The sequence below is a fragment of the Plutella xylostella genome, chromosome 5 (assembly GCF_932276165.1).
Source record: "Plutella xylostella chromosome 5, ilPluXylo3.1, whole genome shotgun sequence".
In the NCBI taxonomy this organism is placed as follows: domain Eukaryota; kingdom Metazoa; phylum Arthropoda; class Insecta; order Lepidoptera; family Plutellidae; genus Plutella; species Plutella xylostella.
The window spans coordinates 12,229,180-12,253,902 of NC_063985.1; the positions used below are offsets into that span (position 1 = coordinate 12,229,180).

At 35.8% G+C, this 24,723-nt stretch overlaps 1 protein-coding gene across 7 annotated transcripts in view; it reads right to left on the reverse strand.

Moving 5' to 3' along the window:
* LOC105386820 overlaps positions 1 to 24,723 on the reverse strand; it is a 67,918-nt gene that overhangs the window by 11,084 nt on the left and 32,111 nt on the right. For 5 of the 7 annotated variants that reach the window (XM_048633543.1, XM_038112967.2, XM_038112968.2 and 2 more), the window contains one exon: positions 2,104 to 2,309. In XM_048633543.1, the coding sequence (XP_048489500.1) occupies positions 2,104 to 2,309 (206 nt within the window). Of the gene's footprint in view, positions 1 to 2,103; positions 2,310 to 4,074; positions 4,349 to 11,267; positions 11,506 to 24,723 lie in introns of those variants that run through there. The other 2 variants (XM_038112970.2, XM_048633544.1) reach the window with 2 other exon arrangements.

Here is a 24,723-nt window from a genome sequence, read left to right on the forward strand (position 1 = left end):
TAGTGTTCCTAAAGATGCACTATCTAATGGCCATTTAACATCACTTTAAATCCTGACTTTTCTATTCGTCCGGGTTTTTTTTAACGGATAAACAGCTTAAAGTTATTAGCTTCTTAGATACACTATTAAAACTATTGATGAAAACACTGCTAGGTATAATGTGTTTGGCCTCGATAGTGAAATAAAATAAATGATTTATTCAAATAGCATTGGTCTATGCCAGCAGTGATTATTGGACTGCAGCGGCGCAGCCTTGCACCGGGTTACGAAGAAGCTGTAGCAACGCTGTTAGGGTTGCCACTAACTGTTATGAACACAATTACTTAATAGCAAAAACATTTACATGAATAAAAGTCAAAACATTGAATATTTTATGGCAAAAAATCTGCTAGATTTGGTAATAGGTAATATAACATAATGTTAATTATGTTATTTATGTTATGCATGCGCGCATTATAAAAATTTATATCAGTCGCACGAACTCAATATTGCGTTAAAATTGCAATCCAAAGGATAAACGTTAACTAATCGTGCACTTAATGTTTGCAACTAGCAATTAAAATTGACTGTTTTTATCGCAGTGACCTACATTATGTTAATGGATAGGTAAATAAGTACTTAGATGAAAACATTATGGAAACGAACATCCTTTCAGGGAATAATTATGAAAATGTATTCCGCTTCAGTATCGGAAACACATTACTCATAAATAATACAGGATAATGCATACAATAGGAAACGAAAGAGGCAATACTATTCATATTTGGTAAATACACGGTTCGCTTACCTTCCAAACAACAAATAGAACAAAAAAGGAAAAACAAATCAGTAATATCGACACCATTTTACAACGACACCCACTTTATATGCACACCTTCACTACACCGATAAAAAAGAGGAAAGAGCAATTAAAATTTACCTATCTCTGATAATATTTAATCTGCTATCTTTAAAAAATAACAAAAATAAATCAAATATGGCGGCATGATTAAAAACCTCACCGTAATTTTTTTCATGAAAACGTTTCTAGCAACTTTCAGACAATGTCCATCGACTACTGACAAAGTTATCTAGATAAGTGTGAGCTATCGATTGATAAGTACGTACTTCTACTTACCTAATACACTTGTACCCAGCCAATCATGTTGTCTGATGGGTAGTTAGATACATAGGTACAACTGTAGAACTGTGGTACTTCTAAATAGATATTATGTAGAGACCCATGTACCTAGGTAATAGTAACAGACGTCATATATTGTATTCTATTCATATAATAACGTTATTATCATTCTTGTTACGTTATTGATGTTATCAATATTTATAAACATTATCTCATCAATTGATTGTTGGTGCGGTAATTTTTTCATCATACGTTAAGAACTAGAAATCTATTTTTACAGGGGACTGACTGGTCGTAATCGTAATACTTACAAACTTTCGCGTTTATCTATATTCGTAGGATACATAGGTACATGACACATCTAAGATCTAAGAAGTGGTAACCCTAAATTTAACTTAGCTACCTAACAGAGGTTAGAGGTAGGGCGCGGCGGAGGGTCGAAGTTGCAGTTGTACAGATTCCCGTCAAATAGCGCAGATGCGGTTATTGTTTACATAAACAACGTAGAATGAGTCACTTGACTTGGGCTAAAGCCTTTTCGCAATGTATGTTTAAAATTAATTTAAAATTAGTTCAATTAGGACCGAATGGCGTAGTGGTTAGTGGTCCCGGGTGTCCGGCTGGGGCAGATATTTGTTTAAACACAGATATTTGTTCTCGGGTCTTGGATGTGCCCGTAAAATGGCAATAGGCCCGCCCCCTATTACATTGGGACTAACATAACACTCTGGCGAAAAGTGGGTGCAGCAATGCACCTCTGCCTACCCCGCAAGGGAGTACATTAGTACAAGGCGTGAGTGCGTGTTTTGTTTTTTTTTAGTTCAATTAGTATGAGGATTAAATTGGCAGAATAAAGTTTTTGGTAATAATTAAGTACTTAATTGAACTCTTTGTATCCTCCTTCTCTCTAGCGTCACAAGGGGTGACAAATACATAAAAGCATATTAAAGCCAAATAAAAATGCAATTCAATAGATTGTTTACCTTGTTCAAAATAGCCGTGGCGAGTAGATCCTCGTACGTGGCGTCAACAGATGGCGCTGGCGGCGCGTGCACGGCGTACCGGGCCAGCGCCGGCAGCGCTGCCGCCTCGTCCACCACGCGCGACACCAAGCGCTTGAGCTGAGCGTGCGCGCTGGACGCGCCGTCGTGCGCAGCGCTGTCGCCGCTGGATTGGACGCGCGGGAGGTCTGTAGGGAAGGGTTTTTGTGAGGGATGGAGTTTATTTTAAATGTTACAGAAAGTTTAAAGGTTTGAGTGCTGAATACGGTTACATCGAACAAACGTGAATGCCTAGAATCAATAATTCTATGTACCTAAGTATATCATTATAACTCAATATAAATAAAAAAATAAAAATACAAAATAACTGTGCGATCCCATTACCTACACATAATTATTATGTATTCCATAAAAAAATATACGTATAAATTAGTTTACACATAAATAAAGTAAAATATAAAATTAAAATTCCCATGCCGTGATTACATCTACCTAGGTGCTACCTACTAACTTTGTTTACTTAAAGATAAGAAACATTTAACTGAGTTAATGACACACACTATTTACACACATGATTAACATACATCGGTATTTGCACTTCAATAAGTAATTCAGTACTTAATAAAATACCGTATAAAAACAACTGGTATTGGTGGAAATAGATTTTGGCAGATCTTACGGGAGTAGGAAACTCCTAACTACTAGGAGTCAACCTACCTATTTGTTTTTATGTTTTTCGCTTTGTAGATTTATAGGCAGAAAGGCTGAAACCTAACCCCTTTCTGTAACTCTGGAAGGAGTCAGATTTATTTGCCCCCGTCCGTACTTTATTTACAATATACTCCTACAGTTAATCACTAACTGGCTACTACTCGACTAGTGGCTACCCTTGAACCGTAGGTACTAGATAATGCCCTTAATTATGTTACTTACCAAAAAAGGGTTAAACAGCTTGAGCCAGATATATGTCCAATTTAAACATACAGCCTACCTAATATATAACGTAATCACGTTAAATTCTTGCTAAGGACGTCAAGTTATGAAAGGTAAACTTGCCAAGCTTTAAACTTTATAGTTTTAATGAACTTTTAATTACAAATCCTGTTTTTATTGAGGTTTTTAATAATTAACTACGTGTACTGCTACTATTGCTGTAAAAACTAATAACACCATACATACAATGATACATACATTTGTTGTTAAGTATTTACTACTTTATACCTAAGTAATTTATTTACACTAAACAGGACGCGCGATATAGAATCGATAGCTAAGGTTTTTTAAGTTATTAAGACATCATCACAATAAATTAATGATATATTTTTAGTTCCTACTTAAATTACTACTAACAACACTTAATACTCTTCAGAATTATTGTTCGCGTGCCGACATTAATTTTCCCTTATTATTATTATAACTCTTGTAAAAATACAGAGTATTATTTCGCCAGCACCTTGTGCTATAAAAACCCGCAATTATGATGATTTCCATAGAACCTGTGACCTCCCAGTCGCGATAATTATCACTGTTATCTTGTCACAGCTCTGTGTTAGAGATACCATCGTGTCTTGTCGTCTTGTTTGTACAGAAAGTAAATTAGACACATCATTCTTTACCAACCTGATGACATAATTATGTAGGTATAATTAAGTGCTAATGTTTCTCAAATTCAATATCAGCAGTGTTATTAAAAATATGGATATTTCCTTAAAAATAACATTGAATACATTTTTTTTGTTTTTTAGTCAGTTTATTAAGGACAATGCAGCTCAATTCGTAGCTATACACATCAGCTATCTTGTGAAACTGTCTAACGGCCTATCAATCAAACTTTGACGATTAGTTTGACAACGAACGACAATGTAATGTATACTTGTACCTATAGGTGCTTTGCTGAACCTCACCGTACTCATTTCTAAAACAAAGTTTCGTGATCACATTATTTGTACTCACCTAGGATTTCATCCAGCCAATAGCAGGATATGTAGAGAAAGATGGCGATCCCCAGCCAGAACCCACTCAGCAGCACTGCCAAGTACTCCCACATCTTGTCACTAGTCACTTGTCACTTGGACTACAAGTGAAGTGTCCGTCACTATAACACGCCTAGATACTGTGTCATTGGGATCAGTGACGATTTCAGCTTTTTAGTCATGGCTTACTCGATGTAAGATTAGCAAATCACTTATATTGATATCACTTGGTTTGTTAATAATGCAATTCGAATCTAAAAGAAAGTAAATAAAATTCGTTACAGTATATTTTGAGTGGTCATTTAATTTGTTACTCGGGTTACTCGTCTGTTTTGCGTTCGGTGTTTTCGTTATTTTATGTTTGTTTTAAAGTAATTGGATTCCCCATTCATTGATAATTCTTCATATATTGTCGATATTAAATATCTACTACAAATACAAAGTTATTTATTTAATTAAGTAAACTGCCGATTGATTGATATAAATTTATGCTGTCATATTTACTTGCTTTTATGAATTCATCCAATAATCGTCATCTATAAAATTTAGCAGACTACGGGTCCTATAGAAATGGGATTCTGTAGAACTGGGAATCTGTATAAATGTGAATCTGTATATCATTGGGACTCTGTTATGTAAATCAGTAGACTTGGTAATAAACCCATGGTAGTCCGTGTTTCGAGCCTGCCTGCACCGTCACTCACTCACAAGTCATGTGCAATTAACAAGTGCATAATACGATGCATAATGTGTGTCACTTCTCTCTGTGTCGCTCGCTCTCGTGTGTGAGTTGTTGATATTACGTGTGTGAGGTGTGGGTTCACTTTCGTTGTCGTTTGCCGGTAATAAAGTATCAAGTAAAAACTTTAAGTCACTGCTTTCACGGTTCTTTAATATCAATAATATCCGAAAATTTAGCCCTCTTTTTCCTTTGAAATCGAGTAAATTTATCGTACATTAACTTAAGTCCTACTCAACGACAATTCAGCTAATCAGTTCAGTCCAACTTGATTTTCCATGTGTGAAACTTATGCTTATATGTATAGCTTAAAAACACTCCAAATCTTAAATAAGATCATACAATTAAAAGTGTCTTTGACATAATACAAAATTTATGGAATCAAAAATTAATAAAATAAAACAAGGACAAAGGAAAAGTAGAACAGTCCAAGGTTTAACAGTAGCATGTAAGTAATACATAAGAGACATGTTGGTATTTCATAGACCTCAATACTACAGGTAAAAGCCCAATAAGTATTCACAGAATTATGTGACCTTACCAATACCTATGCTGACTGAATTGGTAATGCCGAGATTGTGCATTTTACCTCATTTCATTTATTTACAACCTACCTGGAGGTTAACGGTTCTAGGGACGAAGGTAGGTCATATCGAATTGAAATCAAACTATCGTAAAGCAATCACTAAACAATGAAGAGAGAAAAAGTTTATTAATAATTACGTAAGGTAAGTTATGAAGACATTATTTACTAAATGGTTCATTCTCGAAACAATACTATTTATGAAATTATGAAAACAAAGCCTGTTTGTCTCCCCGTCTCCGCCGTAAAGATCAGCAGTCAAAATCTTCAATAGCTGTTTGCAAGCAAGAGCTTTGTAATAAAAGATACCTACGATGATTGTTAAAAAAATTACGTCTGACGCTTTACTGTCTCCCCGTACCGATAATTGCGACCAAAATTTGATTATTTTGTAATTATACTGTTTGGTGGCAATATACATATAGTTGTTAGTATAATGTGCTACTCGTATCAAACCCTTACATAAAATCACTAAATAAGGCGCATCAAATCCACAATTTGATAATTTAGGAGAAAGTGAAAAATGACTGATGTAAGTAACTCAGTTTAGTCGTTAATAGTATCCAAACCTCTAAATCACTTGTTTAAGAGTACCATTTAAATATTTTCATGTAGATTTTAGTGCAAATCACAGTCATTTTAGTATTATTGTGTATTTATGAGGATATATAACTTTGATGGTTTGCAAACGGACTGAAACGAAAGGTTGGCAATTAAAGAGAATGTGAATGAATGCAAATGCCTTAAGCCTAGTCAGTTAAACGCAATTTGGGTTGGTATTTAACCACAGTTTAATTGTCTTCATCTCACACTATAATCGAAAACACTCATAGGGCAGAATGGTTATAATTTTAAGTACTGAATAAAACACTTTTAAATAGCAAAAGAAGTAAATTTTTAGTAAAAAAGCCTGAAACTGAACCAAAGTAGAAGTTGAAGTTGTAACATAAACTTAGGTACTTATAGTTATTTACTGGTATAATTTAATTAAAAATAGAGTACTGAATTCGTATTTAATGCTTGAAATATGTAGCAGGAAGCTTTTACAAAGTTAGCAAACGGGTTACACTGCTCATAGGTAAAGTACTTAAGCTGAAATATCCAGTCTTATTATATATTTCAAACTTAAATACACCAGGTAATCTACTTGCTCCCTTTAGGATAAGCAGGAAGTCTTATACGTTTGAAATGAGCAACGCTGTGTATTACCTGGATTTCCTTATAAGTCTGTCGCGTAACTACTTTCATACCGACCTGGAAAGGCAAAAATAATAAAGCGACATTTTTCTCGACAATAAGTTCTATTCATTGCTAAAATCAGAGATTTTTTCCGCGTTCCGCAAGATAAGTATTCCTACTTATATAAAAATCTTGAAATGAAAAATTCCACTTATGTACTAACTTTTGCCTTTCTAGTGACGATAAGTCCTCTCTCTGTAGGTAGGTACAATATCAGAAAAAAATATAAGATTCATAATATTTTCAGGTACCTAGTGTACCTTAACCACCCTTAACCACAGTTTCAGTACCTACAAATTCACACCAAGCCGTTACCATAAGAAAATTGTGATTGAGGAATGGCTATTTCACTTTCGTTTGAAAGTCGTCGGGATCGGGAAGTGTGTTGTGTCACTGGTCATAGAAGGTGAACTCAAGGGTTTTTGTTGTATGTTCGAGTGGAAAGTCTCGTTTGTAATGTATGGACTTTTACTTTTAACTTAGCAGGTTGGTAGCTCCTGTAATGGATAGGTAGGTACGTAAGACTGTTATAATATTATGGTGTAGGTACACTAGGTACCCTAGAATTTAATATAATAATGATGCTTTAGCATTGTTACTTATTATTTATCAAACGGCAGTAACACTTATGAACACACCGATATTCAAATAAGTAGCAAAAATAACTATTTACGTTTTCAAATATCACTTTACGAAAAGTTTAAAAATTAAAATTAATTACCTACCAGTTGCAAAACATACTTCACACGTTTTGCGAAAATCCCTTCAAAATTCAACGACCAGAAAATTCCATTTGGCAATACTAATGATACCTTTAACGGTGGGTTAAGGTGTGAATTGGTATATATAGCGGGCGACATTTATACAGGGTGTCCCTAAAGTTAATCCCAGCTACGTAACCTTTTTGAACATTCTGTATATATAATGTATTTCTTGGGACGATATGTCCATATAAAATACATACGAGTAGTTTAGCTAAAGTAGCGACACGACGCGACGTTGCTACTTATCGACTCTCGCAACCTCAAGTCTCTAGCTGCCAATTCGCACCTTTACAGTGTGTAAGAAATAGACACGTTGATGTTATATCATTAGTCGGTTGACTTCGCAATGTGCTCACCTGCAGTCATCAAGTCATCACCTAATGCGATGATAAGTGGGCGTGTGTTGGTCGATTGGCCAAGGGGGTCAAATACACTTGCTTAAAGATATACGAATGTAGAGTTAGGCAAGGACATGTGGTCCATTATAGTAATTTTATGAATTTAAGATGGAAGCGGTCTGTAAAACTATGTTGTAAAATACACTGTTGGATGTAAACTTTTTTTTTTAAATTGGGAATCTCAATAAAAATCAAATATAGGTATCTATAAGGTCTTTTCGAATCCAAGTAAATCTACCTAGTTAAGATACTATTTATTAAATCTACTCTACGATTAAATGTGTGCTCGTTTAGCTTCTCTTCTTACTAAGAACTATAAGTATAATCTAGGGAACTAAGCATGATCTGCATCTATCTATATAGCGGAAACTAAACAAAGCTCAATAATTACCTCATTATGATCATAAAACGTAAATCCCCTGACAGCCACGACAAGATGAGATCACAAACGGATTAGCGAGACCACTCATTACATTCTGTAGCATTTCTTGGGCATTGTTGAATATTCTCAGATGATTTTGCTCACACAATGATCTGATCAATCAAGTGTCTTCGACACAATAAACTTACCATGTGGGGAATTAAAGCTTTCCCTATTCAGAAATTTTTCTTTACCTACTGTAAGTGTATTGATGATCTGCAGAAACTGAAGGCATGCTGTTGACAGCATGTAGGTCATTTATAAACTATCTCTAGTTATTTGGTGTCGTTTAGATATTTAGTTAAAAGTTAAATTGTTCAAAAAAAAGTAGTTAAGTACTTTAAAATATTTATGTACTTAGCAAGCTATATCCGAAGTAATATTACGTATATACAATTTGTCGACAATATATAAAAATATATCATATTTCGCAATTAAAATCGGTACAAAAGTAGTTTTTGCATTTATATTGCGAGTTTCAGGTAATATTTCACTCGTTCTTCAAGGTTTATTCACCTGACTTTAATTTATGCACTTTTAAAATAAAATTAATGAGCCACTGAGCCAGCATTTAGCTTCAAAGATGAAGACTAATGCTGTTTCATCTCAGTTCGGGTAAATAATCTGTGAGCAGTCTGAGGCCATATTAACATTTCGCAAATGTGGTGAGAAACGTACGATTATTTAATGTAGGTAGTTTCGTGCTTCCATTATTTTAATTGGATTCAAATGAAGTAAATAATAGTTTGTGCGTCTGTATAATTATTAAATTATTTAGCGGTTTCTACGTGAACGTCGACAAGGGAAACTCAGACGACCTCCGTATCTGTGTAAAAGATCAGAGGTGACCAAATTAATCTTTACAACTATTCTTACAAACTTGTTATGTTAGTCATTAATCAATCGACACTTTTGCATAATTATTTTAAAAAAGCATAATCGTAAATGAATGCACTCTCCTGAAAGGCTTATGGCTGATCGTCCTTACTACATCATTATAATCGGCGGCGGGCGGGGGGGCGGTAGCTGAAAGCTGAAACTAGTGGTTTTGTCCTCTGTGGCTGAAACTAGAGGGAGTGCTTCTTGCATGACGTTGGATTGCACAAGACTATTTATTATTTTTTTATTATTTTACACTAGGTACACCGATAATCGTATATATGTGTACCGCTTTTCTTCTTTTCTCTCAATGCGTTTCTCACTTCCAATAGCAACTAAAAATACCTCACATACAGACAAACAGATCTAGACTTTTTGTCAGTGCGTTCTCTTCGAAATTCTAGATTTCTACCCTGTGGGAACCACTGCACGTAGGTGACTATGTATCGTGTGATACCTGCCAACATGCGCGTATCTCCTGTACAATGATTCAACAATAACAATGATACTTTGGCAAAAACTTGTTTTCATTTGAATTGTAAAGATTCTTCCGCTTTTTGCTAAGCTTCTTGTAATTTTGATTAGTAGGGTCTTATGATTCCATTAACATTCTTGATTTATATCGTGTATGTTTTGGCGAAGGCGAAGGATTTTGAGAATAAACTGATGCCTATTGATTGTCTATTTTATCTAAATCCAAAGCATCTTCTTCAATGCCTTCACCTCGTTTCATACGTTTGAAAATGTATTTTTTTAAGTCGGTAGGTACTTATGTACTTATGGTTAAGTTTTATGTGCAAAATACCCGAAGGTTCACCATCATCATAATAATATAGCAATATCATTAATATCGATTGATTGCCTTCTCAGGTAATTATTATATTTTCCTCCAGAGGTCGTGAAAATGATGATCACATCGCATGGAGGTACGTTATTCAGACTGATGATGTTAAGGATATAAACAGGTTCTACTACAAAACAAAAAAGCCGCGTTCAAAGTACAAGGTAAACGTAAAACTATGGTTTTTGTACGTCATTGCCAGACACAAAAACTTCCATACGTGTAAACGTTTTTTTACAAACATAATTTAAAATAATATGAATTTCTTGAACCCGTTGATCTGACCTGAAGTTTTTATATAAGTACTTACACCTTATTATGATGAATCATTCTAAAATATATTTTTTACTCAAACCAAAAAACTAGGATTGTTTTAACCTGTTTGACGTGCAAACAAGTTTAAATAACAAGCAAATCAAATGACTTCTATCCCACATATACCAAACCTTTATCCACACATCGTTAAACCTTCGCTAAGTAGGTACTAACTAACCTATGAGCAGTTAAACAGTTCTCTTAACATTTTGCCGCACATATGAGAGCGTTGTGAAACTCCATAAAATATTCGTTATCAAGTAGGTGTAATACATAATAGAGCCGTTATCAGAGGCTGTGTTTGCTTATTAATCCTTTATGTTCGTGCGTGACCTTGTGTTCAGGTTTCAGTTAACTTCATAGATTTCAGGAGAGTAACTAATTCGGGATAAAGTTTTTTCTTCAGTAAAAATTTTCATGTTAACATTAATTATCTACTTAATTTAAGTTTGAAAAGTTACTTAATCAATATTCATGGATTTTGGTGTGTCAGTTTGTCAAATTGCGAACATATTTGCCTAAATTGGAACAATTATATATATCTAGGTAGTTCGATAGTGATAATAAGTCTATCAATAATGTAGATACTTACTTATAAGTAGGTATTTTTGTATGAAAATTGCTAGATCTACTGTTTTTTTTTTATTTTGTACGTCCATGGTCCCTAGATACTACTGTTTTTTATATGAGTTCCGATTGATATGCCTTTGAGCCGGACGTTGTGAAACGGGTGGTGAGAATATTTATTTAGCTAAATATACCTACTTATGATACATTTCATTCAATAACGCGTATACCTACTAATTATTTCTTTAATTACTACACCTAATGCGCACGGATTTATTTTCATAAGTAGAATTAGTTAGGACAATCCAATTTCGGCTAGTGACGCCACTGAAATTAACGATTTATATTTCACTTGAACAAGCAAACCAGACGATAACAAACAACATGACAATGTCAACACCAAACACTGTTGTTAAAACAAACGCACTGATATTTTAACAAAATAACACCGCAACTCACATTTTTCACAAAACTTTTTCGATTAAAACTTTTTAGCGGGAAATTTTTTCGTTTGCGAAAAAAGTTTGGGCCGGCAAAGGGTCGGTCCCTTTGCAGCCAAGTGCGTTCGGAAACCGAATTTCGCGGCGCAAATATGTCGAGCACGCGTCGTGCGCGCGTCGCGTGCTGCGGCGGCCGGGGCAATGCGCGCGCGCGCCTGCTCGCGTGGAAACCGCGGCCGCATCTACCACCACGTGCTTCTTAATCGCCGATTAGTTTACGCTTCACGCAGAAATTATTTTCTTAGGCACATGAAGATGGATCTACCGTTTGTCGTAACTCTACCTCTACCAAATGCCATTAGCTCTACAGTTCGAATCGTTATTTTACTATAAGTGTACACGACGACGTAAGACGACCGAATGGCGTAGTGGTTAGTGACCCTGACTACTGAGCCGATGGTCCCGGGTTCGATTCCCGGCTGGGGCAGATATTTGTTTGAACACAGATATTTGTTCTCGGGTCTTGGATGTGCCCGTAAAATGGCAATAGGCCCGCCCCCTATTACATTGGGACTAACATAACACTCTGGCGAAAAGTGGGTGCAGCAATGCACCTCTGCCTACCCCGCAAGGGAGTACATTAGTACAAGGCGTGAGTGCGTGTGTGTGTGTGTGTACAACTAGATTTTCTTATATGAATTATAAATAAACTGCTGGTATCAACAAACCGCAGAACGCGCACAATATCAATTACACCTCAGGGTAATCCGTAGTTAAAGTTAATCCGTGTCGGTACCGCCGGCCGTAATCGCGAAAACGATGCATTTTTCACTTCACATATTGTGCGGATTAAAGAATATAGAGATGCGTGCACACTGGGATTCATGAAATTTTCCTCATCTCAGTAAACAGGAAATATTTCCTTCTTATCTGAGTAAGTATATAGGTATCATCTTTTTCAGACCTTCGCCTTTTCAATTGTTTTATAAAGTTGCGTGACAGAGACATGACAGCATACTATGAGTTACTTTACTTCTTTAAGTATAAAAAACCCTTTTTTTATAAACAGTAAGGAAACTTTATAGTTCACACCATATTGTCCTTTTCTACGACATATGGCATGCCGGATATGGATGATACATTGGGCAGGTATTAGGGCGTGCAAAACCGGTTAACCGGTTAACCGGAAAACCGGTTAACCGGACAATATATCACGGTTTTTCATAACCGGTTTTGAGAGTTCAAAACCGGAAACCGAAAACCGGGTTTTCACCGATTTTGATCGTATTTTTATATACTTTTTTACATACGAGCGGTGGTAGCTCAGTCGGGTAAGCGCCCGCTTCTCACGCCAGAGATGCGGGTTCGATCCCGGCGCTGACATGTACCAATGAGTTCTTTTAACTTAAGTACAATGTATACCATCGCTCGTACGGTGAAGGAAAACATCGTGAGGAAACCTACATATCTAGATCTAGCAAATCTAGATATGTGAACCCACCAACCCGCAGTGGACCAGCGTGGTGGGAAATGGTCCAAGCTTAGGAAGGCAGTTTAGACCTTGGGGATATGCACAAAGGTTCCACTCGAGAGAGCCAGGTGCAGGTACTTACACCCCCACAGAGAATAGAATAGAATAGAATACATACATTAGAAGTTGAACCCATAAACTCTAAAAATAAAAGAATTTGTATATCGGTTGGCACACTGATGGACACTAGATTAATGCTGAAACTCATAAAAAAGAACTAAAATATTGTATGGAAATTGAGTGACGATTTTCTGGTGCACATGCCGGCACTCTGCCTAGGCGCAGTAAAGCAAACACGACGTCAGTGACCGATGTGTGCGTGTGAGTTCACATTTTTTGCTGTATGAAAACTTATTGCTGTGTGAAAAAAAGGTACTCTGGGTGCACATAATTATAACGTTGAAATCTGGCCCAATAAAGCACAACAAGGTGGTCTTCATACTAACTCTAGGTAAAACAGGACTGCATTGACCGTTGTTGAAAATATAATTAGGCCAAGTGCGGGGACTGCATTCGACGTTATGGAATTTTTCATGAAGTGTTGAGGACGTCAAATCAAATGCAGTCGTGTCCATCAATGAGTTAGGCTTTCTTTCGTTGCGTTGATATGAACAAATCTGTAATACATCAAAAAAACATTCATCATCTTACTGCTACTATAGAGTGGTCGTAAGAATCAGACGATAAATGTTTTTTTTTTCAAAATCTGCCTGTATGTTTAAAATATACAATTATTTATGATAACAGAACGATATAAAAACACCATTAAGGTGCCACACACTTTTTTTAGATGTGATAACAGTAAGTACTATGATAATTCTTATTTAACTTTTTTTCCTGTTCACTAAATTATTAATTTGTCATATGGTTGATTAAAAATAGGTAAGTATATCATAAAAAATGTTTTATTCGTATGTTTTGTGGATATCTCTATCTAAGAATATGGGTTCCTTGTTTAATTAGTACTGTATGACAAAAAATATTTAAGTAATATCAAAACCGGTTACCCGGTTTTGAGGCTAAAAACCGAAAATTCAAAACCGGTTTTGAAAACCTTCCGGTTTTGCACGCCCTAGCAGGTATATCAGCAATATGGTTCCGAATATTATTACACAACATGCTGTATAGACATTTTATACTAAGTTTTAAAAAATTTGGAGTAATCATAAAAAGGCTTTTAACTGGGCAGTGACTATAGAAACAATTTAAAAACAGATGTTTTTATAATTATAGTTAGGTATTTAAAGTTTTTTTTATTTATTTATAGATTGATAATAACACTAACTTGGCTACTCTATTATTTAAAATAAGGGTAAATCTCTTATTTTTTTTAATTTATCGGCGTCAGTGTGCACGGTCCTTTAGCGGACACTTCAGATGCAGTAATTGCTGCAACATTTTACAATCACATCGCGATTTTCACTTCCAAATCATCAAAATGGTGATTTATTATATTGAATTAACCCAGATATTTGATCATGCGACAGAATCTTGAGATTTTTAGTTTTGCGATAATTTAACAGTATTAATACTTACCTAGGTAGTCCAGGTACATTATTTTGCCAGTATGGAATTCAAAAATGTAGGAAAAAATTATTCCTAAATTTTTGAATTCCATACTGGCAAAATAATTTTTAATTGTAAGTAGGAGAATATTTCAATCAGTCCCAGCTGGACTTTAGACTTGAAAATAAAACATTTCAGAATTTTCTCAAGTAAACTGCGTGAATGGGTTAAGAATTAAAATGTATGCTGTATTAAGAGTGAGAAATTATACCCACTACACCCAATCCTATACCTATAACCTGTTTCTCAACAACAGTGTTTTTCAACCTGTGGGTCGCGACCCCCTGGGGGTCGCGAAACTTCTGTAGGGGGGTCGCCAAAGGGCGAAAAAACTGGGAACTTTAGTACAAAAACAATAAAGACAATTAGTACTCATACTTTAAAAATAATAAAAATCGTAAATGCAAAGGCTGTGCTGGTTTTTTATTAATTAAATTATCTCATGGATCTGTTTTAGTACAATAGACCACATCCACACAGAAAGGCAGATTACACAGAATACCGAAGAGTATAATCAGCCTCTGTGTCTAGCCTTTGTGGACTATGAAAACGCCTTCAACTCCATCGAGACATGGGAAATTTTGGTAGCGTTGCAGAGATTTCAAATCGAATGGCGCTATATCGAGGATTTGAGGAGTCTGTACGATGCCGCCGGACTTGGCATATGTATAAATGGCGAGTACATGACACACCTCTCTGCTTCCCGGACGACATCGTTATTATGGCAGAATCTCTGCAGGAACTCAGCTGGATGATGGAAGTGGCCTAAATGCTGCTTCCCAACGTGTAGGCTTCGGGGTATAAATTTGGACAAGACGAAAGTCATATAGGTACAATGCTCACATCGAACTGGGGCCGATGATCGTTGGTGAGGCAACAATCGAATTTGTGCAAGATATGTCTACCTCGGGCAGACAAAAAGCAAATTCGGCCAGGCAGAAGCAACTTCGATAAGGAGGCTGCAAGGCGCATCCAACTGGGTTGGGCTGTATTCGGAAAACTTCGTCAGCACATATTCTCCTTGGCCATCCCTCAGAGCCTGAAGACTAAAGATTTCAACCAGTGCGTCCTGCCAGTGATGACCTATGGTGCAGAGACGTGGGCACTGACGGTAGGACTAGTCCACCGATTTAAATTCGCTCAGCGTGCTATGGAGAGAGCTATGCTTGGGGTTTCTCTGATAAATCGTATCGGAAATGAGGTTTTCCGTCAGTCAGAGGATTAAGATTACTGGCATATCTGTCAAAATATGCAAGCTGAAGTGGCAGTGGGCTGGTCATATCTGCCGAAGAACCGATAACCGTTGGGGTAGACGAGTTCTCGAGTGGAGACCACGAATAGGCAAACGTAGCGTGGGTAGGCCTTCCTGCCTGGTTCAAAGACGACGATCACAAGTATTAATTTTTGTAAAGCCAGGTAGTTTGTCTTTTTACTTTCATTTCACCGTTGAAAACTTTTATTCAAGATATTGAAATGCTCAAAAAAGTCAGATAGAAAAAGCTAATTTCGAAAAAGAAATTCCGGCTCGCAATGGCATTAGTTGTACGTACCTATGTACATGGCCACACGTATTCTAAGTGTGTAATTCTAAAATAATGTGTTTTTAAATCCGATAAGTATGTACTACTTTGAATCCTAATCATGGAGACCATCAATACGTCGTATGGAATGAATATTGGGAATACTGTAACATACACATACATACATGATAAAAAACCGAAAGGGTCAAGGGGGTCGCGAAATATTTTTTTTTACCAGGGGAGTCGCGTCATGAAAAAGGTTGAAAAACACTGCTCAACAACATACCTACAAGAATTTTGCTACTGACGTATGTAGATAGTAAGTGTGGTATAATTATAATTTACAGTACCTACTCATATAAATCATGGTCAAAGTAATTTCACCTCATTAACTCAAACAACAACAATCTCATATCAGAGCGCGCCTTGATCTTCGACTCCCAACTTGAAAAGTCACTTGTAGAGGTGATTTCATAAAAACCACTCTATACTGACCCATTTGCTACGAAAATACATTTCAATCAACCCAACCTTTATTTTGTTAATACTGAGAGGTCTAGTTAGTTTGGGTAAAGATTGTGAGTTATCCAGAATATCTTGAGCTAGTCTGATAGAATCTTGCAGGTTAACTAGGGGTCATGTTTGATGGTTTCAGGTTATAAGTACTTACTGGGAAGTAAATAGCGTGATCTTTACAGAAATATACCTAAGTGGTCTTGAAAATTGTGATTGTTTTGCGTAACAAGCATTGTGTGGTTTCACGTGTTTGTATTGTTTCATATAGTTCATTGATTTCTTAGTCCGTTTACCTAAGTATCTTTGTAATGTTTAAACTTTGACAAAAACGATGGGTGCTATAAGTTTAACATGTCTGTGTGTGTGTATATGTGTTTGTGGTAGCGTAGCGGATAATCTAATTATCCTCATAGTCATTACCGTGGCTCTGAATAATTTGGGGTCGAATGACCGTGTGTGAGATGTCCCCAAAAATTATTATTATTATGTCAAACTCAAACTCAAACTCAAATCTTTTATTCGTGTACACAGGTAAATTCAGATCTAATACAATTATCAGTAGGTACATTCCATGTACTGCTTATTCATTAAGCATACGAACATATTGAATTGCTCAATGGCTCATGCTAAATAACAAAAATGCATGCAAATACACAAATCAATTAATCACATATTTTATAAGTACATTGAAATTTAAATTAGTCAGGTAGGTATACAAATACATACAAGATAATATTAATTATGTTAGAAATGTCATTTATTATAGTGTTCTGTCGTCAAAAAAGTCGGTTATTGTGTAATAGCACTTAGCAATTAATAATTCGCATAATCTTTTCTTAAATATTTTTATGTCTAGGTCTCTAATACAATTTGGTATTTTATTGTAGATAAGCGGTGACATGCAAAAAACACTTTTATTCATTAAGGCTGTCTTTGAGGTTTGAATGCATAGCCTGTTCCTATGTTTGAGTAATTTGTTCTCTATTATAATAATAATAATTATTTATTTATTTCAGACAATTTGTCCATATAAAAACACGGTTTACAACACTTAAATTTTAATATCTACTTAATACTTATAGCCGTGTCGTTCTGGATTGAGTACAAATAGATCCATTCCATTGTACTGTTTACAAGTTACTTACAGGAATTAGTTTTTGTTGTAAGCATACATTATACATAAGTATTGTCTATTCAGTGAAAGACAATAGATGCTATTAATGTAACTATACGTATTTTGTATGTAGGTACAATCAACCAAAGAGATATTTTACCATCTGTAGTGCAAAGAATTTCGTAATAAGTGTCACTGGTAAAAGGTTAAGTAATATTATTTGAAGAACATTTCATTGATAAAGTAGGCACATAGGTATTAAGTATTTTTCGTGTCTTTTATCACTCTTTAGTACATTAAGGTGGAATTTCACCAAACGCTAAACGTATTTTATTATAAAAGTAGCCTGTCATTATGTTTGTCAGTTGGTACAAAATTTATTTAAAATTTGACTTAAATACAATTTTAAGGGTCTGTTTCACAATGTCTGGTTAGTGGCTACCTGACGGATAAAATACATGCTGTCACTCTCTGTTATTATTTTTTAGACAGTGACAGCATGTATTTTATCCGACAGGTAGCGACTAACCAGACATTGTGAAACAGGGGCTAAATATGTTTAGCGTTTGCTAAAAGTGAAACTGTGTACACTCACGAGCGATGAAAAAGTTCCACTGACATATGGAACTGCAATGACAGTGGGATAAAGATTGAATTGAACTTTTTCACAAGTGTATTGGCGGTGGGGTAGAAACTTCTGTGGTTGACTGTACATGACTGAATGCTAATACGAAGGTTGTTTGGCAGAGTGTTTGACAGCAGGGCTGGGCAGAGTGTGATTTTCTCCCAGGAACTAGGTACTTATGCGGGCATATAATTGAACTTTCTTCGTAAGTATATTTCTAACCTTAGGGTCACGAGAAATACCTACCTAGCTTGTGGAGAGTCATCGTCATAACTACTCATAGCTATGTGAGGGGTTACGTAAGCAACACCATGTTGGTAAAAGTTTATATGTACTTATACATACCCATAGGGTTACATTTTATCATTTCCCGTTGATAGGGAAATGTACCCGACACACTGAACAACTTTCACTATGGGATCAACTCTGAAATTAGTTTGTGACTGGTAAGTATGTGATTATTTTATCGATACCAATACCTATTAATTACCTTCTATACATAAGTAAAAAAAATATCTTAAACTTAGTTTAAACGGCCTAAAAATAATCGTGTGATCAGAATCTGTTCTTCTTGAAAAGGAGTCCGACGCTCGTAAAATACTCTTTTCCAATAAAACGAGAACTATTGTAGGCTCTGAACTCAGGTTTAATATTCAACCTTTTTACAGCAGCCAGTGGACCGTGAGACCGCGAAATAAACTGGCGGGAAATAATGTATGAAAAAAAATGAAGCATATGGGAGCAGTGGCCAGTGCTTGCAGGCTGTGTGGCCATCGGTATTGCTGCTTTACCCCTCGGAAATAATTTTATTAGACTCTCAGAGGTGACCCTCTCAGTTATAAATAAATGTATTTTTCATAAGGTAAAACATAAGACTGTTTTAATATTATTGTGAAGAGGTATCGTTTCGTGAAGAATCAGTCAATTCAGTGATAGCTACGTGATGACGAAAGAAATATTAATGTTATATTATAATTATACACTCACGACCAGGTAAATTAATTCGATCAAGGCAAACGTCAAACTTTGGTGCCCATATTTACTGGCGGGGTCAAAAATACACCATGTAAAAGGAAAGTACCTACTTACCTAACATAAAACGCAAATAGTGCAAGTATAAATAAGCTGGCCACACTGCCCTTAGCCCCATACGAGGCCAACCATAAAAATAATAACTGGGAATAAATAAAGTACATCTACCTACCTGCTCATGTGGCGTCTATGTAATAATTGAATAATAAATATTCATAATTCACACTTGATCAAGAAAACTTTTGTTCCAGCAAATAATGCAGTATTATACAATAGGTAAGGTAGTACCTACCTACAGGTACAGTGCATTGAACGCAAGCTTGCTTCTTCTACACATTTTTTGATATGTGAGGACATCTTACACACGGCCATCCGACCCCAAACTAGGCAGAGCTTGTAATATGGGTATCGGACAGCTGATATATCTATACAGGTATAGATAGATACATATACATAATATACACACAATAAAAAATCTATAAATACAATAATATAAAGACATGTCTCTATTGTTCTGAAGAAAATGGGACCACCTGGGAGCTAAACCCAATTCATCAAAAAAAGAATTTTCAAAATCGGTTTATAAACGGCGGTATAGGTACTTACCTAATGGTGAACATACATGAAAAATAAACCCGACGAAAAGAGAACCCCCTCTTTTTTTGAAGTCGGTTGATAAAAATAATTACGTATAAGCAGTATGTAAAGCCATACAGCATATACATATTTTAATTTCCGCTAACTTTATCTAAAATTTTGGCAAAAAACTCGTTCAATGATTTCAAAATACAGTTCCCCAAAATTGATAATGCACATAGAAATCTTCGCCATTGTTCGGCAACGTTCGTATTCCCGAGCGTTAGAAAACTATTATGTATTTAGAGTGGTTAAGTGCATTTTCTTCATGAAATTTTAGTAGAATTATGTAATTGGTGCTAAAAGAGATAATTGATTTATCAGTAACGAAATTTGATTCGATAATTCATAATATTCCATAATATTAAAATTTACTTCGAAAATGTTACAGTAGGTACTTTTCAAGTGTCTTACTGAAGCTGATGTAAAGATGGTTGAAAGAAGGTTTGAATAACACAAGGTTTATATTATAAGGAGAAATGGATTTCAAACACAGGTTTATATAAAAAAATTGAAATCTCAGTTCAAAAGTATTTACAGCACTGATTATTTCACATTAATAAAAATGTTTACATTAAAATCTCAGTTCAAAAGTATTTACAGCGCTGATCATTCACAATAATATTACAATTACAAACTTGGTGTTTTGGGTGTGGCTTTATTCGCAAAGTGAAGTCTATCAATGTGACGCATATTTTATTCTTAAATGTGCCTCATAATATGGCATCGTCAAAAATAATTAAAGTTGAAATTAAATTCACATTTGAAAAAAATAACAAGAACTATGTGTAATTGCAGCTCTTTATAATTCCACAAAAGTAATATTGATCTTGACCTTGAGACCCTTGACTGATCGGTGACAGCCACCGACCGCCCAAATTGTTTTCGATTATGTGTCACATGATATTGACTACTATTTCTTTCGAACAAGGATCAAAATGCAAGTGCTTTGTTTAAGGCACTGATTCGGGTGTTTCCGGGAATACGACAGTTTGCGAAGATTTGCATGCGCATTATTAATATGGGAGAACTGTACCTAATTGATGGTCGATTCAAATGTCAGCACTGATCAACATTTCTTTCGCACACCTTGTAGACTATTGCTAAATCACGAGTAAATTGCTGTCAGGTTAGCAATGCGATATTATGAATATACATACAGGGTGTTGCGCAAGTGATAGGAAGGTATTGTAAGCGAAATAGGGGCAACTCCGGGGAAAAAATATTGTACTTCATACAAAAAAACACACTTTGTATGGGGACATGAAAGTAAATTTTCCTTAGTCATAAAAAAATAATGGTCTTATCGTAAATACCGACCTAGTTACCTACAAAGTGATAACATTGTTTGATTTTTCTATGTCGGATTTAGGTATTTATTGGCAGCGGCAGCGGTAGCGGTAGCGATTTTGAACTCTATAAACCACTCATGGATCAGGTTTAAAACCCATAGAACGCTTACCATGAATCAACAATCACAATACATCTTCGCAATCGAAAGTGGATAACGAGTTGTTAATATTTGTCTATTACATAAGGCTTATTTTTGAATGTTCCATCGAGATGGAAAGCCCTTCCCCGGCTGAGATGTTAACACCTGTTGACTGTGACCTAACATGCGTTGCGATACCATCAGTGAGCGTGTGGTACAAAATAAATACTTACAATAATAACTATTAATTCATAATAATTTTTCTATAAGTAAGTAAAAAAGCGTTTACTCATATCTGAAGAAAATCTTTTTACTTCTAACTAAACTTTTAGTTTAAATTATGGATTTAATATTTGTAAATATTTTATTTGGAAATAAATGTTTATATTAATAAATATATAATTAAGTGTAAAGTTAGCGCTTGAAGGTCTTTATCGTGCATAGCTTTTACAAGCAGCTCACTCGTTAAAATCCACTCTGTATTTTGGGTTAATCTTTTTAGGTGTTTTGAAACATCGACCGAATGGCGTAGTGGTTAGTGACCCTGACTACTGAGCCGAAGGTCCCGGGTTTAATTCCTGGCTGGTGCAGATATTTGTTTAAACACAGATATTAGTTTGTATTTGTGTAGATATATCAGCTGTCCGACACCCATAACACAGGTTCTGCCTAACTTGGGGTCGGATGGCCGTGTGTGAGATGTCCCCACATATTATTATTAATATCTAGAAATAGGTTCAGGGATTCGATAGGTGTAAATATAGCCACTGAGCATGTCTACTGCAGCGCCCGCTACCGGCTATACCTTGTACCACAGTTATTGACCAGGTGTGCAAAGTTACGTTATGATTGTCGTCCGATCGACAGTCATTGGGTCATCCACTTCGCATCGACAGTGAAGACTTGTAGACAGGTATTACACATTGTGAACTTATAACTCACAAACAGATTGCTGTTACATAAAACTGACAATGGCATTTTCCTATGACAATACGATACATTGTATGTGGTTTGGGAGTGGTTGCTCTTATCATATAGATAGGTGAGGGCTTGAGGAGGAGCGGTGATTCTGTCATCGTCATCATCATTATCTACCGGAAATAATTGTCCACTGCTGGACATAGGCTTATCCCAAAGAGCGCTACAACACTCTGTCCTCGGCCTTCCTCATCCAGCCACCCTCGTTGCAGCGGCAACATCAGAGGGTATCCCACGCTACGCTTGCCTGTTCGTGGCCTCCACTCGAGAAGTCGTTTGCCCCATCGGCCTTCGGTATTATAATATGCCCGGCTCACTGCCACTTCTGGTTGCAGATTTTAAGAACTATTTCAGTGGTAGCCTCAATGCTGCCAGCGTTTAGAAACCTTCGGATAGGTTCTGATGGATAGGACCAGTGAATTGTCGTGGCTGGATGTGGGAGGCCTAGCGGACGATGATGATGATGATGATGATATTCGCTGATCAATTTGTGTTTCATATACGGACTAACATGAATGCAAAAACATGATTATTGTTTCAGAATTAGACCAACATACCTATGTCTTGTCTACGTGATATTATGCAACTGCATGTATCTATAAAAACTGAGAAAATCATAAACAACAAATTTGTTACTAATATTACAGAAGTGAGTACCTAGATATTATATAAAATTGGATAGTTGCAGAAAATAATTTGATTTTAACTTAGCAAATACATTTGACATTAAATTCACCACATTGTAACATTTACTTTTGTTAATTAGTTAAAAATAATGAGGTACCTAGCTTCCTAAGCAGTCCATGCAATAATGAGTGGGTAACTGAGTTTAACCCGATTAATGATGCAAGTAGTTACGAGGTAGGTGAGTGAAGTGTGCCTGGGGGGATACCTGCAAAAGTTGTCATGTCAAGTTTTAATCAAAAAAAGCCATACCCATGCCGGCCCGAGGTCAAATTCTGTAGGTGTTTGGGCTCTGATTACTTCACCTGATGTACTCGTATACCTGTGCGAAGGTGTTGTTTATGTTCACCGTGTGTACACCATTGCATAAATAATAAATATTATAACAAGTGTGACCAGAAAGAAATCAAGACAGGTGGGACCGAACGGCGGCGCAAGTTTGATCCAAGACTTAGAGGTACAGCTGGAAGATGGGATAATGACTCAAGTACTAAGCTCAATTGATTAGTTAATCCCCCATCTGTGAATCTTAGAAAATTCATTTGATTAAATTTACGGAAGTTGATAGGACACATTAAATCCTAACCGATTTATGAATATTCAAATAAAATTTATGATTCAACTTCCGGACGTGTCATGGATACGTATCGTAGAATAACGTTGACCGTGATAATAAGCAATAATAAAAAACCTACGTAAACTTGATTTTACACATTTAGGTATCTCATGGCTCTCTGAATAATATGGTAAGAGTTTAAATAAGTTCTCCAGCCTCCAGTTTGGTTAATTTATCAGGGGCTTTTTGTTGAATTAAAAGTGATCGCGATAGATATACATGTGTGTATAAGTATTGAGCATTAAGTATTTATATATTACCATGAGTATTGTGATAATGGGAATATAACTTACGAATAAGTGAATAACTAGGTATAGGTACTTACTTATTTGTTCGTTAAAGTAATAACATGCTAATTTTGAAAAGAATAACAATGAACGACATGTAAAATCTGACCTAAACTTGACCTAATCCTTTCTTGCTTGCACTTGCAGCTTAGCTTTGTGTTGCCAAACTTATCATGACGAGAACGAACTCGGGGAACTTCCCATTTCGAAAGGCTAACAATCTCTTCGAGTAGTTTAACAAAAACATAAGTAGGTAGGTTACCTTACTGTCAATACTGTGATCGACGACGGTGAGTAGATACTCGGAAGCCTGATACTTAGGTAGATAGTGTGGCCATTTGATTAGGTAGCAAAAAAGGTTTCGTGTTTTCTAAAAAATGCTTGTGAAATAACTGTCGGACTTTACGGACTGAGTGTTTTAATTATCGTTTATGCTACTATAGATTATTATGACTTAGCGCCTACATGCCAAGTTTAGCAACAGCACGTTAGTGAGACTTGGCGATGCTAATTATATCACACTTTACTCTACTACAAAGTCTCTGATCTATTTAGTGGAACACCCGAGTCCGCGTTGTTTTATGATTTAAGTAGGTAAGTAAGTAATAAATATTAAATGCATTTAAGTTTGGTATGAGATAATTTTAATATTGTAGTGTGTGTGTTAGGAAATAAGGCACAAATGAGCTTATTTTCCTCTACTAGAAAACTCTCCGAAAAAGGAAATACTGACAAATACCATAACTACTACTGTTACTTACATAAATATTATAAAATATACGGTGCATAAAAAATAAAATACAAAACAAAACTAGGCACTAAAACATGGCAATATCAAAAACACACATCATGCATTTTGCAAAACCAAACAGCTAGGTGCATAAGGTGGTAGTCACACTGCATGCT